Source organism: Danio rerio, chromosome 7 (genome assembly GCF_049306965.1).
Source record: "Danio rerio strain Tuebingen ecotype United States chromosome 7, GRCz12tu, whole genome shotgun sequence".
Lineage (NCBI taxonomy): Eukaryota > Metazoa > Chordata > Actinopteri > Cypriniformes > Danionidae > Danio > Danio rerio.
In genome coordinates this window covers 6,660,001-6,675,539 of record NC_133182.1, presented here as the reverse complement: position 1 = coordinate 6,675,539, position 15,539 = coordinate 6,660,001, and the positions used below count along the sequence as shown (strand labels likewise).

The window sequence follows — 15,539 nt, the reverse complement described above, 5'->3', positions numbered from 1 at the left end:
GGTTTTACATGGCTTCTAATGGCTTTACATGGTCTGAGCTGGTTTTAAATAGCATTGATTGGTTTTATATGGCTTTTAATGGATTTACATGGCTTCTAATGATCCAAGCTGGTTTTAAATGACTATTAATTGATTGTAAGGGTTTTACACGACTTTTAATGGTCTGATCTGTTTTTACATGGCTCCTACAGATTTTGCTTGGCTTCTTAAGATATGAACCGGTTTTACATCCTTTCCACGGGTCTAAGATGGTTTAACATGGTTTCTTTTGGACCTCCAGCCAGTTGGCAAGCTGGTAGACCATTTTCAATCAGCCAAAACCAGCTCAAATCAGCATGACCGGCTTTGTTTTGCATGACCTGCTTTCTCCAGCAGGGATTACGGAGTCATTCGTGAAACCTTGTGATCTTCAAATTCCCTCAGTAATGCAGGAGCGTGCGTGAGGAAAGTCACTCACCCCTGCACAGCCAGACCACCGCCGATGGACGGGGATGAGGGCGGCGTCGCTGTCTCTTTAAGACTGGCTGGTGAGCCGTGAGAGGGCGGAGATGTGGAGGGGACAGCCAAACTCACAGCCATGCCCTCTTCTGCGTCGCCTACGAAACAGGAGCAGTGAGCCTTTGTGCGTGTGCCAGAGTCAGAAGAAAAGACATGCAGCATTATTAAATCGGCTCATGCAAATACACAGCACACACCTGCTGAAGACTGACCCGGCTCAATCAAGCCCACCTTTACCACCTGAGGGATGACAAGAATTTATTAAATGAACACACATACTTATTTAAAGTTCTCTGCATAAATGAGTACACTCCTCAGAGATACAGAATATCTTTTATATTCATATTTTCTATAAGAAAAAATTGAGAAAAATCGTAATCGTTAGAAAAACATATGAAATAAAACACATTTAAATGACATAAAATATAGTAATGAAATGCAAAAAAAGTCCAAGGGCAAAACCCCCTCAAATACACAATATTTTTATACATTTAATGTATTATGATAAATGATCTAAAATATGATGCGTTGGGTGACATTTGTGATTAACTCTAGAAATGATACAGCTGTGGATACTCGCATCAATATAGCATCATTTCTATGACAATGTACAAAGATTACTGTTAGGGTTGTGTTTAGTGGTAGACATTAATAAAATACAGTTTAATGGGTAATGTAATAAATAATATCAATAATGCTCTGTATAATTGCTACTTGTTACATTATTGTGAGGATTGGGCTGGGGTAGACATTTATAAAATACAGTTTAATGGGTAATTTGATTAATAATATGAATAATACTCTGTATAATTACTGTTTTTACATTAATGTGAGCATTGGTCTGGGGTAGACATGAATAAAATACAATTTAATGGGTAATTTGATTAATAATAGGATTAATACTCTGTATAATTACAGTTTTACATTAATGTGAGGATTGATGTTGGGGTAGATGTTTATGAAATGTAATTTAATGGGTAATTTAATAAGTAATATGAATAATAGTAATGGGTAATGGCTACTTTGTTACATTAATGTGAGCATTGGGTAGACATAGACATGAATAAAATACAATTTAATGGGTAATTTGATTAATAATATGAATAATACTCTGTATAATTACTGTTTTTACATTAATGTGAGCATTGGTCTGGGGTAGACATGAATAAAATACAATTTAATGGGTAATTTAATAAGTAATATGAATAATAGTCTGTTTAATTACTACTTTTTTACATTATTGTGAGGATTGGGCTGGGGTAGACATTTATAAAATACAATTTAAAGGGTAATTTAATAAGTAATATGAATAATAGTCTGTATAATTGCTATTTTTACAGTACTGTGATGGTTGGGTATAGCGTTAGGGCAGGGCTAGTTGTTAATAAAATACAGTTAATTGGTAATTGAAGAAATATTTCTTGTTAAGTTCTGACAGCTGTATCCCTTCTAACAACGCCTGACATTGTGCTGTTGAATAGTTGCTGCGAATTTTGATCAGTTTTCTACTCACCCCGATGAACGGGATGAATTTCTGGTAGGAGTCTTCATCCCTCCTGCAAGAAGATATTAAAGATGTGATTTGACGGACTGGTGTGTGTTGGTGTTTCGTGCAGCTCAGAGTGTGTTGTGTTTTGAGCATGGACTGGTGTGTGTTGGTGTGTTTTGTGCAGTTCAGAGTGTATTGTGTTTTGAGCATGGACTGGTGTGTGTTGGTGTGTTTTGTGCAGCTCAGAGTGTATTGTGTTTTGAGCATGGACTGGTGTGTGTTGGTGTGTTTTGTGCAGCTCAGAGTGTATTGTGTTTTGAGCATGGACTGGTGTGTGTTGGTGTGTTTTGTGCAGCTCAGAGTGTATTGTGTTTAGAGCATGGACTGGTGTGTGTTGGTGTTTCATGCAGCTCAGAGTGTATTGTGTTTTGAGCATGGACTGGTGTGTGTTGGTGTGTTTTGTGCAGCTCAGAGTGTATTGTGTTTAGAGCATGGACTGGTGTGTGTTGGTGTTTCATGCAGCTCAGAGTGTATTGTGTTTTGAGCATGGACTGGTGTGTGTTGGTGTGTTTTGTGCAGCTCAGAGTGTATTGTGTTTAGAGCATGGACTGGTGTGTGTTGGTGTTTCATGCAGCTCAGAGTGTATTGTGTTTTGAGCATGGACTGGTGTGTGTTGGTGTGTTTTGTGCAGCTCAGAGTGTATTGTGTTTTGATCATGGACTGGTGTGTGTTGGGGTTTCGTGCAGCTCAGAGTGTATTGTGTTTAGAGCATGAACTGGTGTGTGTTGGTGTGTTTTGTGCAGCTCAGAGTGTATTGTGTTTAGAGCATGGACTGGTGTGTGTTGGTGTGTTTTGTGCAGTTCAGAGTGTATTGTGTTTTGAGCATGGACTGGTGTGTGTTGGTGTTTCATGCAGTTCAGAGTGTATTGTGTTTTGAGCATGGACTGGTGTGTGTTGGTGTGTTTTGTGCAGTTCAGAGTGTATTGTGTTTTGAGCATGGACTGGTGTGTGTTGGTGTGTTTTGTGCAGTTCAGAGTGTATTGTGTTTTGAGCATGGACTGGTGTGTGTTGGTGTGTTTTGTGCAGCTCAGAGTGTATTGTGTTTTGAGCATGGACTGGTGTGTGTTGGTGTGTTTTGTGCAGTTCAGAGTGTATTGTGTTTTGAGCATGGACTGGTGTGTGTTGGTGTGTTTTGTGCAGTTCAGAGTGTATTGTGTTTTGAGCATGGACTGGTGTGTGTTGGTGTGTTTTGTGCAGCTCAGAGTGTATTGTGTTTTGAGCATGGACTGGTGTGTGTTGGTGTGTTTTGTGCAGCTCAGAGTGTATTGTGTTTTGAGCATGGACTGGTGTGTGTTGGTGTTTCATGCAGTTCAGAGTGTATTGTGTTTTGAGCATGGACTGGTGTGTGTTGGTGTGTTTTGTGCAGCTCAGAGTGTATTGTGTTTTGAGCATGGACTGGTGTGTGTTGGTGTGTTTTGTGCAGCTCAGAGTGTATTGTGTTTTGATCATGGACTGGTGTGTGTTGGGGTTTCGTGCAGCTCAGAGTGTATTGTGTTTAGAGCATGAACTGGTGTGTGTTGGTGTGTTTTGTGCAGCTCAGAGTGTATTGTGTTTAGAGCATGGACTGGTGTGTGTTGGTGTGTTTTGTGCAGTTCAGAGTGTATTGTGTTTTGAGCATGGACTGGTGTGTGTTGGTGTGTTTTGTGCAGTTCAGAGTGTATTGTGTTTTGAGCATGGACTGGTGTGTGTTGGTGTGTTTTGTGCAGTTCAGAGTGTATTGTGTTTTGAGCATGGACTGGTGTGTGTTGGTGTGTTTTGTGCAGCTCAGAGTGTATTGTGTTTTGATCATGGACTGGTGTGTGTTGGTGTGTTTTGTGCAGCTCAGAGTGTATTGTGTTTTGATCATGGACTGGTGTGTGTTGGTGTGTTTTGTGCAGCTCAGAGTGTATTGTGTTTTGATCATGGACTGGTGTGTGTTGGTGTGTTTTGTGCAGTTCAGAGTGTATTGTGTTTTGAGCACGGACTGGTGTGTGTTGGTGTGTTTCGTGCAGCTCAGAGTGTATTGTGTTTTGAGCATGGACTGGTGTGTGTTGGTGTGTTTTGTGCAGCTCAGAGTGTATTGTGTTTTGATCATGGACTGGTGTGTGTTGGTGTGTTTTGTGCAGTTCAGAGTGTATTGTGTTTTGAGCATGGACTGGTGTGTGTTGGTGTGTTTCGTGCAGTTCAGAGTGTATTGTGTTTTGAGCATGGACTGGTGTGTGTTGGTGTGTTTTGTGCAGCTCAGAGTGTATTGTGTTTTGAGCATGGACTGGTGTGTGTTGGTGTGTTTTGTGCAGCTCAGAGTGTATTGTGTTTTGAGCATGGACTGGTGTGTGTTGGTGTGTTTCGTGCAGTTCAGAGTGTATTGTGTTTTGAGCATGGACTGGTGTGTGTTGGTGTGTTTTGTGCAGTTCAGAGTGTATTGTGTTTTGAGCATGGACTGGTGTGTGTTGGTGTGTTTTGTGCAGTTCAGAGTGTATTGTGTTTTGAGCATGGACTGGTGTGTGTTGGTGTGTTTTGTGCAGTTCAGAGTGTATTGTGTTTTGATCATGGACTGGTGTGTGCTGGTGTGTTTCGTGCAGCTCGGAGTGTGTTGTGTTTTGAGCATGGACTGGTGTGTGTTGGTGTGTTTTGTGCAGCTCGGAGTGTGTTGTGTTTTGAGCATGGACTGGTGTGTGTTGGTGTGTTTTGTGCAGCTCGGAGAGTGACGTACGTTCTGTGTTTGCAGGTCAGCATGGCTTCGGCGATGGGCAGCTGGTGTGTGAGAGCCGCTCCGCTGATGAACTGAGCCACACGAGCAGCCACGTCCACTGAATCTACACACGCACACACACACACACACACACACACACACACACACACACACACACACACACACACACACACACACACACACACACACACACACACACACACACAGGCACAGGCACAAACAGACATCAGCTAAACACAATCACTTCATGCAGTATTAATTAGAACTATTAAAGGTGTGTGTGTGTGTGTGTGTGTGTGTCTGTGTGTATGTATGTAATGTATGCATGTACAGTGGTTAGACAATGAAAATCAAACCACAATAGTTGAGGACAATTCATTAGTATGGCATACCTGTCAACATTGGGATGTTAAATTAAGGGATATACCCACCAAAATAAGGGATTCGGAAGCATTAATGCAGACCAACAGACACAGCACAGCTACGCGCATTGCATGCGCCGTGGGTTACGCCGGTCACTTGACGCAGAAGTATAAACCAGGCTTAAAGTGACGCAACTGACGCAGGTATGTCATCATGACAAAATGGCGGATGTAGTATGTGCGAATTCCATTCATACTGCTCACATTCATACTGTATAGAGCGCACTTTTCTAACGGCCGAGTAGTATATTTAAATTCAAATGCAGTACCTACTGAGTAGTAGGCGGTTTCGGACGCAGCCAAAGTGTTTTCATGCCTAAACAAAGCGAAAGCACAGAACAGACTCATGTTTAAGAGCAAGGGGCGCCCCTGGTGGTTCGGCAGTATGGGTTGTGTATAGGGAGGATCGGCTCTTTAACCACTCTGCTGCTATTTGGGGATTTCCGCCTGGATTTTGCCTACCCAAATTTAAAAGCTTCCCAAATCCACATGCAGACGTGTAAATGCAAAAATTTGGTATCATTTTAAAGAAAACCCTTTGAATTTTCATAAAACACTATTGAAAGTGTTTAAAATATCTGTATATGTCATCTGTGTTATAATAAACACCTAAAAAAGAGGAGCTTTTTGTATTTTTTTTTTATAAACTCAAATTTGAAGGTGCACCTTTTAGGTTCTGTGTGGTCTAGCGTGCTGTAATTTATTTTGGTGGTTCCTGCACATGTCTGTAATCATAGAAAAAAGAAAAATGTCTCCACCATAATCTATGCAAAAGTTATTGCATTCCAACTGATGAGAGGTGCGGTACAAGCCACAGGGAGCGATCATTGTTTTCATATTTCACTATTCTTTTGATTGATCAAACATAATTCACTGTGTTTGGAGCACGTCAGACATATAAAAGGATTAGTAATGCACATCACCTCAAAAACAGAGGAGAATGGCCCTGAAGCACACAGCATAAGGTAAGAGATGACAGCTGTCTGTGCTATCTGGGGCTGCTTATTGATCATAAATGTATTGTTTTCACTTATGCGCCATGGAAACACAGAGATTCATTCGACAACTGTTTGATATGTGAATATAACTCTGTAAAAAGAATGCTAGAAGCGTATGAGCACCGGCAAGAGCTTTCATTTGAGCTATAACTTGTACATGTGTCATATGAAAAATGTGAAAATGAACCAATGTTCAATACCCAGCTCGGGTATCTAAAATACTGTGTATTTAAGTGTAAATAACTTTTGTACAGTAAAATAAAAACCAAAGTGATGCATATGTGCATAAAATGTAGATTCTACACTTTCAAACGAAACCACTTACAGGGGTCTGGTGCAATGCTAGCCCTTTAAATCTTAAAGCGAAAGTCGATGACGTCACGGACCCGGTACCGGGTGGTTAATGTTTATTTGTCAGCCTTCAGAGAAAGACTGAAAATATGGGAGAAATATGGGAAAATACCTTTACGGGCAGATATCGGGATATAACTGTAAAATACGGGAGAATCCTGGAAAAAACGGGATTGTAATATGGCGTCGAGACTCCTTTTGCGACCATTATACTATGAGTTAATCTTGGGAATTACAGATACAGGTCTTGCACAGTGGCCAGAGAGATTTTGAGCCATTCTTCTTGCAGAATAGTGGCCACGCCACCAGTGGTGTAAAGAAAAAAAAAAGTGGTGTACTATTACACCCGACTCAAATTTTAAATGAAAGTAGGCAAAGAATTCAATGTTTCTTTGTTTTTTTTAGCTATATATATATATATATATATATATATATATATATATATATATATATATATATATATATATATATATATATATATATATATATATATATATATATATATATATATATATATATATATTTACACATAATTTTTTTTGTTTGCTTATTTAAAATTTATTTTTTTATTTTTTTATTTTGATGATGATGACCATTTTAATTTTTTTGGGGTGAACTATCCATTTAAAAGGGAAAAAAAAACAAAAACAAATTTGTTCATTTTGAAGGGAGATGCTAATAGTCTAATCCTATTTAATGATTAATTTTCAGCTAATAGTGCCCTGCAGCAGACTCTGAGATTGGCTGTATGTATACAGTATGTAGCTTATTAAATCATTTTAATATTGAAAAAAAAAAAAAGAGTCAATCAAGATAGTTACAACAATTTAGTTAACTTTTATTTAAGTTAACTCAATAGGGCCTGTGCATACATAAAAAGACAGCTTTACATACTGTACTTTACATTTAATAGGTTCCTTTAAATATCGATCAGCCATTATTTTTGATTGTCACATTCGCACATGCTTGTTTTAAACCAAGCTATTAGGAGACTTACTTCTGTTGTCGCTATATATACTGGTAGTTACCCTTTTAAATGACAAATTGTAACATGATTTATGAGTAGTCTTTGCCTCATCGTTTTTAGTGTTATATATAGTGTCATTTCCTGTAGTGGTAGGCACGATTAAGACAAATGTGAACTACTGTTTACAGGGGCGATTTTAGGATTTTCATTTTAGGGCAGAACAGGATTAGATCCTTCTGGGGATATATATACATACATACATACATACATATATACATATATACATATATACATACATACATACATACATACATACATATATACATATATACATACATACATACATACATACATACATATATATATATATATATATATATATATATATATATATATATATATATATATATATACATATATATATATATAGTGGTTTGTTGATTAAATGAAAAACGAGCTGAAAACGGAGCAGCGGAAGTCTGCCGCCGTTTTCATATCAAATTTAAAGGGGACTCAAGCCACCATATAGTAGTGTACAGTTCATGAGCTAAATCGCAAAACTTTAAAAATGTAAAAATTTTAAGGGGGCTGAACAGAAATATAGAAGGGCTAAAGCGTCGCCCATGCTGTTTCATAAATTCCCCTAAACGTTTCAGCGAGACATCATTCAGTTGACTTGTCGGGGTCTTCGAAAAACTCACCAAATTTTCTTACAGTTGCTGCGGTCGTCAGGGTGCAATTTAAACAAAAATGCACCAATTGCAACAAATTAAGATGCGAGTAAAAAAGCATTTGGTAGACAGCCTAAAGGGACGTGAATACACATGAATTAGGGAAGTTTTATTAGAAAAACAAGCGAGTACACCGAGGGTAAACACAATTATTGATCCTCAGAAGTGGTAGCTCAGCTCATGGAAAAAAGTAAGCATACTGAGTATGGGCTCTATTTTGACGGTCCATGCGCAAAACGCAAGGCGCAAACACTTTCAGGGCGTGTCAGGACACGTTTTTGCGTTTTTGAGTCACGGGAAATCTGCCTTGCGCAGTGGCGCATGGTCTAAAAGGGTTGAGTTTATTTTCTTAATGAGTTATAGGTGTGTTTTGAGAATAAACCAATCAACTGAACCAAAAAGTCTCATCTCCCATTACCTTTAAGAGCCAGCTGCATCGCGCCAAGAGCGCATTCGCTATTTACAAGACGCAAAGTAAGTCTAAGTGGAAAAAATGAGCATTTCACTAGCAAACAGTTGACAGTTACTGTGTGAGAATGAGAGATAATGAATCACTTTCGCTCTTGGATAGAGAAACCTTTACGCACAGACATCAATTAGTCTATAAATAATTAATTTTGTTTGTTAAGCGCAAATATACGTTTCAAAACTATTTCTAAATTCAGTTCTAATTTCCAGCAAACGAATAAATGAACAATAATAACAAAATGTGCTCAAAAACCTGAGTTATATCCTAAAACACATGCTGTGCCCCATATGGTCTAAAACCTGACAGGTGGACAAATCTAAGCTTGTTTTTAATAAAACAAATATAAATATGGATATAATAAATAATACTGCTAATAATAATAACATTATACAAAAGCAAATTGTTATGAATGAACTGAAAAAGCCTCCCGAGATGAAGAAGACATAATAGCAGTGGTTTTTTATATTTATGTAGGCTAGAAAATAAAATGTTTTGTAATATTTTAATCCTTTATATTTATATTCTATGTCTATTCTTATTATATCCTATATATATCCTTAATATTTAAAATTTTTCATATGTAAAGATATTTGCCTAATGCTCTCTTGTGCGTAAGCGAGGCACAAGTCTGCGCTGGAGTTTTGACCGGGTTAGTTTTGGTCTAATGAAAAATCTATTATAGTTTCTCAAAATAGCAATGCGCCAGCGGTCCGCCTCAGAACGCCTTCCTTTTTAGACCAGAACGCCTATGAGCGCACATATGAGCGCTAATGCATTTGCTATTTAAACAGCGTAGCGCAACGCCTCAAAACCACTCTTGGGCGTCAGTCTGGGTGGTACGCTTCTTTAGGGCTTCTCCACACCATAACTCTCCTGGATGTGGGAAAGTCAGTGAAGGTGGACTCATCAGAGAACAATACGTGTTTTGCATTGCCCACAGCCCAAGGTTTTCACTGCTGGAACCATTGAAGCCGATGTTTGGCATTGGCACAAGTGGCCAAAGGTTTGGCTATAGCAGCCCGGCCATGTATATTGAGCTCCTGATGAACAGTGTTGGTGGAAACAGGAGAGCTGAGCTGCACATTTGATTCTACAGTGAGTCAGGCAGCTGTGGTTTCATGTTTTTGAATACAATCGTGGTTAGCACTCGGACATCCCTTTCAGACTGTGTCCACAGTTCCTCTTGTTGGATGTGGTTCTTCTTCTTGGTGGTTTGCTGACATTAACCTAGATACCAAGGCTCTTGATCATCACGAAGACCTGGGGCCTCATGTATCAACGCTGCGTACGCACAAAAACTTTTGGATTTACTAACGATGAACTGAACGTGGGAATGTGCGCAGGTTCACGGCAGCTTTCTGGCTGGCGTGCGCACATTTTTTGTGCGTGTCTGTTTTATTTCCATTGGCGACTCCTAGAGGCAGTTGTGTTAAATTCTTCTCTACAAAGTGTTTGAGCCTTGCAATGGCAGCTGTATGAGACGGGTTCATCTAGCAGGTATTTAAGGTTTCCATACCATACAGTTGACCTGCTAAACATTAAAGCACAATTTGCAGCGGTCGCCTGTTTTCCCAATGTAATCTGAGCGATCTACCGCACGCACATTGCTATAAAGACACTATCTGAAGATGAATTTGCATGCGTGAAACATTTCCATTCAATAAATGTGCAAATAAAATATGATGCACAGACTTATTGATGATTCCTACTTGTCTTTCTCGTGATAAATAGTTGGCAAAATCTGATATGTAGCGGGGGAAAAAAGACAAAAGAGTTCATCAGACGCTGGATTCGAGCCGAGTTTAAACTCGAACGTGTCAATACATGATGACATGCGTCTTACGAGCTGCGCCACTGAGACTGCTAAGGGTACTGCAACATTTTACACATATAAATCACACTATTTCTTTTTTTTAATGCACTCAGTGCGATGTTCAGACCCAACTGTGTTAACCGCATCAGCTAAACTCTCCCACTCTATTTTTTTTCTTTTGTTGTTAATTCCGGAGAACAAACTTGCAAATAACACTGCTTTTCTCCGGTCTACCTCCGAAAGGAGCACCTCCAATTCACATTCTGTTCAAAGTTTCTCTTCTTGCTTGATTTTGCCTTTGCTTTTTCGTTGAGTTTTTCCATTAGCATAGTCATTAGCATATTCATACGTGGGAGGAGGCAGGGAGGGGTTTTGTGCTCGTGCATGTTGCGCTCAGTTTCACGTTCATTCGGATGTACAAAAGAATATGCGTGAGACTCGGCGTACGCAGTGTTTCATACATCTGAATTTTTTTCTGCGTACGCACATTTACAGCTTTGTGCGTACGCAATGTTTTAGTAAGATTTCCACGCAAGTCTTCGTACATGAGGCCCCTGCTGTTTTGATCACAGATGCACCAGCAAGACGTGCACCAACGTCTCTCTGATATGTCACCCATATTGGTGTGTGCATTGCAATACTTTAAGCAAAACCGTGCGATTACTCTGCTAATCAAACCTTCACACTCGGCTCTTACTAGTGGAATGTGCAATCAATGAAGACTGGCCACCAGGCTGCTCAAACATAGCCATCAAACCTCCAACACTAAATCGGCCAGTGTTTCAGTGTCATTGTGTAGCGTCCTATATAAAAGATGACTAAGCCTTCCACTGATGTTCACGATTCATTTATTGGTCACACTTCTAAGAATTTGTTCACATTATTTAATCACCGTAAGAACTAGAGAGAAAATAAACAAACAACAAACACAAATAAATCCCGAAAATTAACACTAAGCCAACATCAACAATTAAACATTAAACAAATAAACCAAATTACCTTATTTTTCCCTCAAACCAGAAGCTATAACTCATGGAGGAGGAATCCGTGAAGCAACCGTATACCTGTGCCCCTTTTACCGTGTTTCATCTAGCGTTCCATACTTTGTTTTCATTCATTACTACACGCAATTTATACATCCGGTAAGCTCCGCAATTTTGACGTCATAATTCAAATCTCCAAACAATTTAATTCATTCAACAAATCAACCCGTATACAAAATACAACACAACATAAAAAAATAAATAAATTCAAAATCATAAACAAAGTAACACATTATTTCAAGTTTCTTTACACACTGTATGTACTGTGTGTGTATGTAAACACATCTGCACCAATTAATTAGGTTCAATGACCTAAACAGCATTTGATAATTACAGGCAGGTGTGTTTGATACGGGTTGCAACTGAAATCTGCAGGAAGGTAGATCTCCAGGAACAGGGTTGGTCACCCCTGGTTTAGGGGTAGAGTTGTGGGAAGAAGACGCAGTATACAGTCTGTACTGTGTAAACCTCATTTTGTCTATAGAAAGTCCCACAAAGATAGTGTGTGTGTGTGTGTGTGTGTGTGTGTGTGTGTGTGTGTGTGTGTGTGTGTGTGTTTTCTCTACCTGTCTGTGGCGGCTCTGAGCGGTTGAACAGGTCTCTCCAGGCTCCGTCCAGAAAGGCTGCGCTGTATCGGTTGTCAAGGGCACCCAGGTGCTTAGCAACTGGATGAGAACCTGAACGAGTTTAAAAATAAAAACATAGACAAACAGAAACAGACAGCTTTCAACACAATGAAGAGACATGACATATTCATTCATTCATCTATCAGTCTATCTATTTATCCACTGATCAACTGTCCATCCATCTAACAGTCATCCATTCATCCATTCGACCATCAGTCATCCATCTATCAGTCATCTATTCATCCATTCATATATCTGTCAATCAACCATCCATCCATCTATTAGTAATCCATCCTTCCATCTATCTAACAGTCATCCATCAGTCATCCATCCATCTATCAGTCTTTCATTCATCCATCCTTCTATCAGTGATCCAGTCATCCATCCATCTATCAGTCATCCATTCATCCATCCATCAGTCATCCATCTATCAGTCATTTATTCATACATCCATCTAACAGTCATCCAGCCATCCATCTATCAGTCAGTCATATGTTCATCCATCCATCTATCATTCATTCATTCATTCATTCATTCATTCATTCATTCATCTATCCGTCATTGATTCATTCATCCATCCATCTATTAGTCATTCATCCATCCATCCATCCATATATACATCCATCATTCATCCATCTACCCACATATCAGTCATTCATTCATCCACCCATCTATCAGTCATCCATGTATTAGTCATTCATTCATCCATCCATCCATCCATCCATCCATCAATCCATCCATCTATTAGTCATCCATGTATTAGTCATTCATTCATCCATCCATCCATCCATCCATCCATCCATCTATCAGTCATCCATGTATTAGTCATTCATTCATCCATCCATCCATCTATCAGTCATCCATCCATCTATCAGTCATTCATTCAACCATCCATCCATTTATCAGTCATCCATTCATCCATCCATCAGTCATCCATCTATCAGCTATTCATTCATCCATCCCTCTAACAGTCATCCATCCATCCATCCATTTATCAGTCATACATCCATCTATCAGTCTTTCATTTATCCATCCTTCTATCAGTGATCCATTCATCCATCCATCTATCAGTCATTTATTCATCGATCCATCTATCTGTCATCCATCCATCAGTCATTTATTTATCCATCCAAGTCATCCATCCATCCATCCATCTATCAGTGATTCATTCATCCATCCATCTATTAGTCATTCATTCATCCATCCATCCATATATCCATCTATCAGTCATCCATCTACCCATGTATCAGTCATTCATTCATCCACCCACCCATCTATCAGTCATCCATGTATTAATCATTCATTCATACATCCATCAGTCATCCATCTATCCATCTATCAGTCATTCATTCAACCATCCATCCATTTTTCAGTCATCCATTTTTCAGTCATCCATCCATCAGTCATCCATCTATCAGCGATTCATTCATCTATCCCTCTAACAGTCATCCATCAATCCATCAATCATCCATTTATCCATCCATCTATCAGTCATTTATTCAGTCATTCATCAGTCATTTATTCATCGATCTAACAGTCACCTATTCATCCCTTAGTCATCCTTTCATCTATCAGTCATTCATTCATCCACCTTTCTATCCTCCATACAATTGGTCATCCATTCATTAATCCATCCATACATCCATCAGTCATCCATTAATCCATCTATCCAACAGTCATCCACCCATTCATCTATCTATAAGTCATCCATTCATCCATCCATCGGTCATCTATCCATCCATCAGTAATCCATCTATAAGTCATTTATTCATCCACCCATCCATCCATCCAATTAGTCATCCATTCATAAATTCATTCATCCATCCAGTCATCCATCCATCCCACCTTCCATCCAATTAGTCATCCATCTATAAGGGATCCAATCATTCATCCATCCATCCATTCAGTCATCCATCCATCCATCCATCCATCCATGCATCCATCCATCCATCCATCCATACATCCATCCATCATTCATCAGTCCATCCATTTATCCATCCATCAGTTATCCATTTCTAAGTCATCATTTCATCCATCCGTCATTTACTCATCCATTCATCCATCTACCCATGCATCCATCCATCAGTTTAATCCTCTAGTGCAGGGGTAACCAACCCTGTTCCTGGAGAGCTACCTTCCAGCAGAATTCAGTCCCAACCCTGATCAAACACACCTGAACCAATTAATAGTACCTAAAGCAGCACTTGATAATTACAAACAGGTGTGTTTGGTCAGGGTTGCAACTAAAATCTGCAGGAAGGTAGATCTCCAGGAATAGGGTTGGTGACCCCTGCTCTAGTGACATCATCACTGGTTTTAATTCTCACCCAGAGGCACGACCAGGAAGCGGATGTGATTGAGCCAGTCGGAGGTTTTATTGGCGAGTTGAGTGACGAAGAACTGCAGCACTGACCCCAGATAACTCTGACCCCCGACCACTGCCACCTTCACCGGCCGCGGCATCGACGAGTTACAGTTACAGCTGCGCACACACACACACACACACACACACACACACACACACACACACACACACTCGGTTGTTCAGCGCTCCAACATTTACATTATAACAGTTTCATCTCAAGTTTGACAGCATTCAATCATTATAAAGTCATCGAAGCCAGCATAAATAATAATGATGGATGATTTTGATTTGTCTTCTCATTTGACTTTTGTTGAATTAGAATTGTATTTTTAAGGGAACTATCTTTTTAAATGTTTTTAATGTTAAATTTGTTTTGATTTGCATTCGTGTGACTTACAATTTCTGTATCCGTGTGAGTAACGCTGAGAGAACGGCCTGAATCTCCGCACCAGAACACGTGCAGACCACAGGATGCTTCTGAACCTGCAGCTGCTCCGCAACATACTGCAAACACACACACACACGGTTTACAATGAGTTAACACAGTCAGGAGGTTTCACTTTTGATCAAAACAATAAAGAGCAGCCATCAGAAGAATGAGCTGCGCTACCTGTCCCTGCCAGTCTGTGCCGTTGATCAGGATGAGACTTTCAGGAAGAGCAGCGTCAGATAACAGAATCTGATTCAGCTGATCATAGACAGCCTTCCTGAGGACCTGCACACACCCATACACACACACACACACACACACACACACACACACACACACACACACACACACACACACACACACACACACACACACACACACACACAGAGTAAATGTTTTGTTTGAATTGGGAGTCTTTTTAACTAGTGAGCAGTAGTAAAAACAACCCAGGCTCATTCTGAAAACGTAGTCCCGTGGACGTTTCTGGAGACCGCCAAATACGTGCTAGGGGGGGGAAGTATGGCTGTATTTTATTTTTATTAAGCGAACGCTATTTTTGCATTGCAAAACTTTCGGGAGTTCATT

The 15,539-nt window shown here is 39.6% G+C and overlaps 1 protein-coding gene across 16 annotated transcripts in view; it reads right to left on the bottom strand.

Annotated features, from left to right (window-relative positions):
• The window catches only part of pacs1 (phosphofurin acidic cluster sorting protein 1), a 112,940-nt gene that overhangs the window by 10,686 nt on the left and 86,715 nt on the right, over positions 1-15,539 (bottom strand). For all 16 annotated transcript variants that reach the window (XR_012383055.1, XR_012383058.1, XR_012383060.1 and 13 more), the window contains exons 14-21: positions 15,135-15,239; positions 14,922-15,028; positions 14,487-14,641; positions 12,100-12,210; positions 4,740-4,842; positions 2,012-2,054; positions 696-738; positions 458-596 (exon numbers count right to left, since the gene is read on the bottom strand). Coding sequence is in view for 4 of the 16 variants with exons in the window: in XM_073908006.1 (XP_073764107.1) it covers positions 458-596; positions 696-738; positions 2,012-2,054; positions 4,740-4,842; positions 12,100-12,210; positions 14,487-14,641; positions 14,922-15,028; positions 15,135-15,239 (806 nt within the window). In the remaining 12 variants the exon portion in view is untranslated. The remainder of the gene's footprint in view (positions 1-457; positions 597-695; positions 739-2,011; positions 2,055-4,739; positions 4,843-12,099; positions 12,211-14,486; positions 14,642-14,921; positions 15,029-15,134; positions 15,240-15,539) is intronic.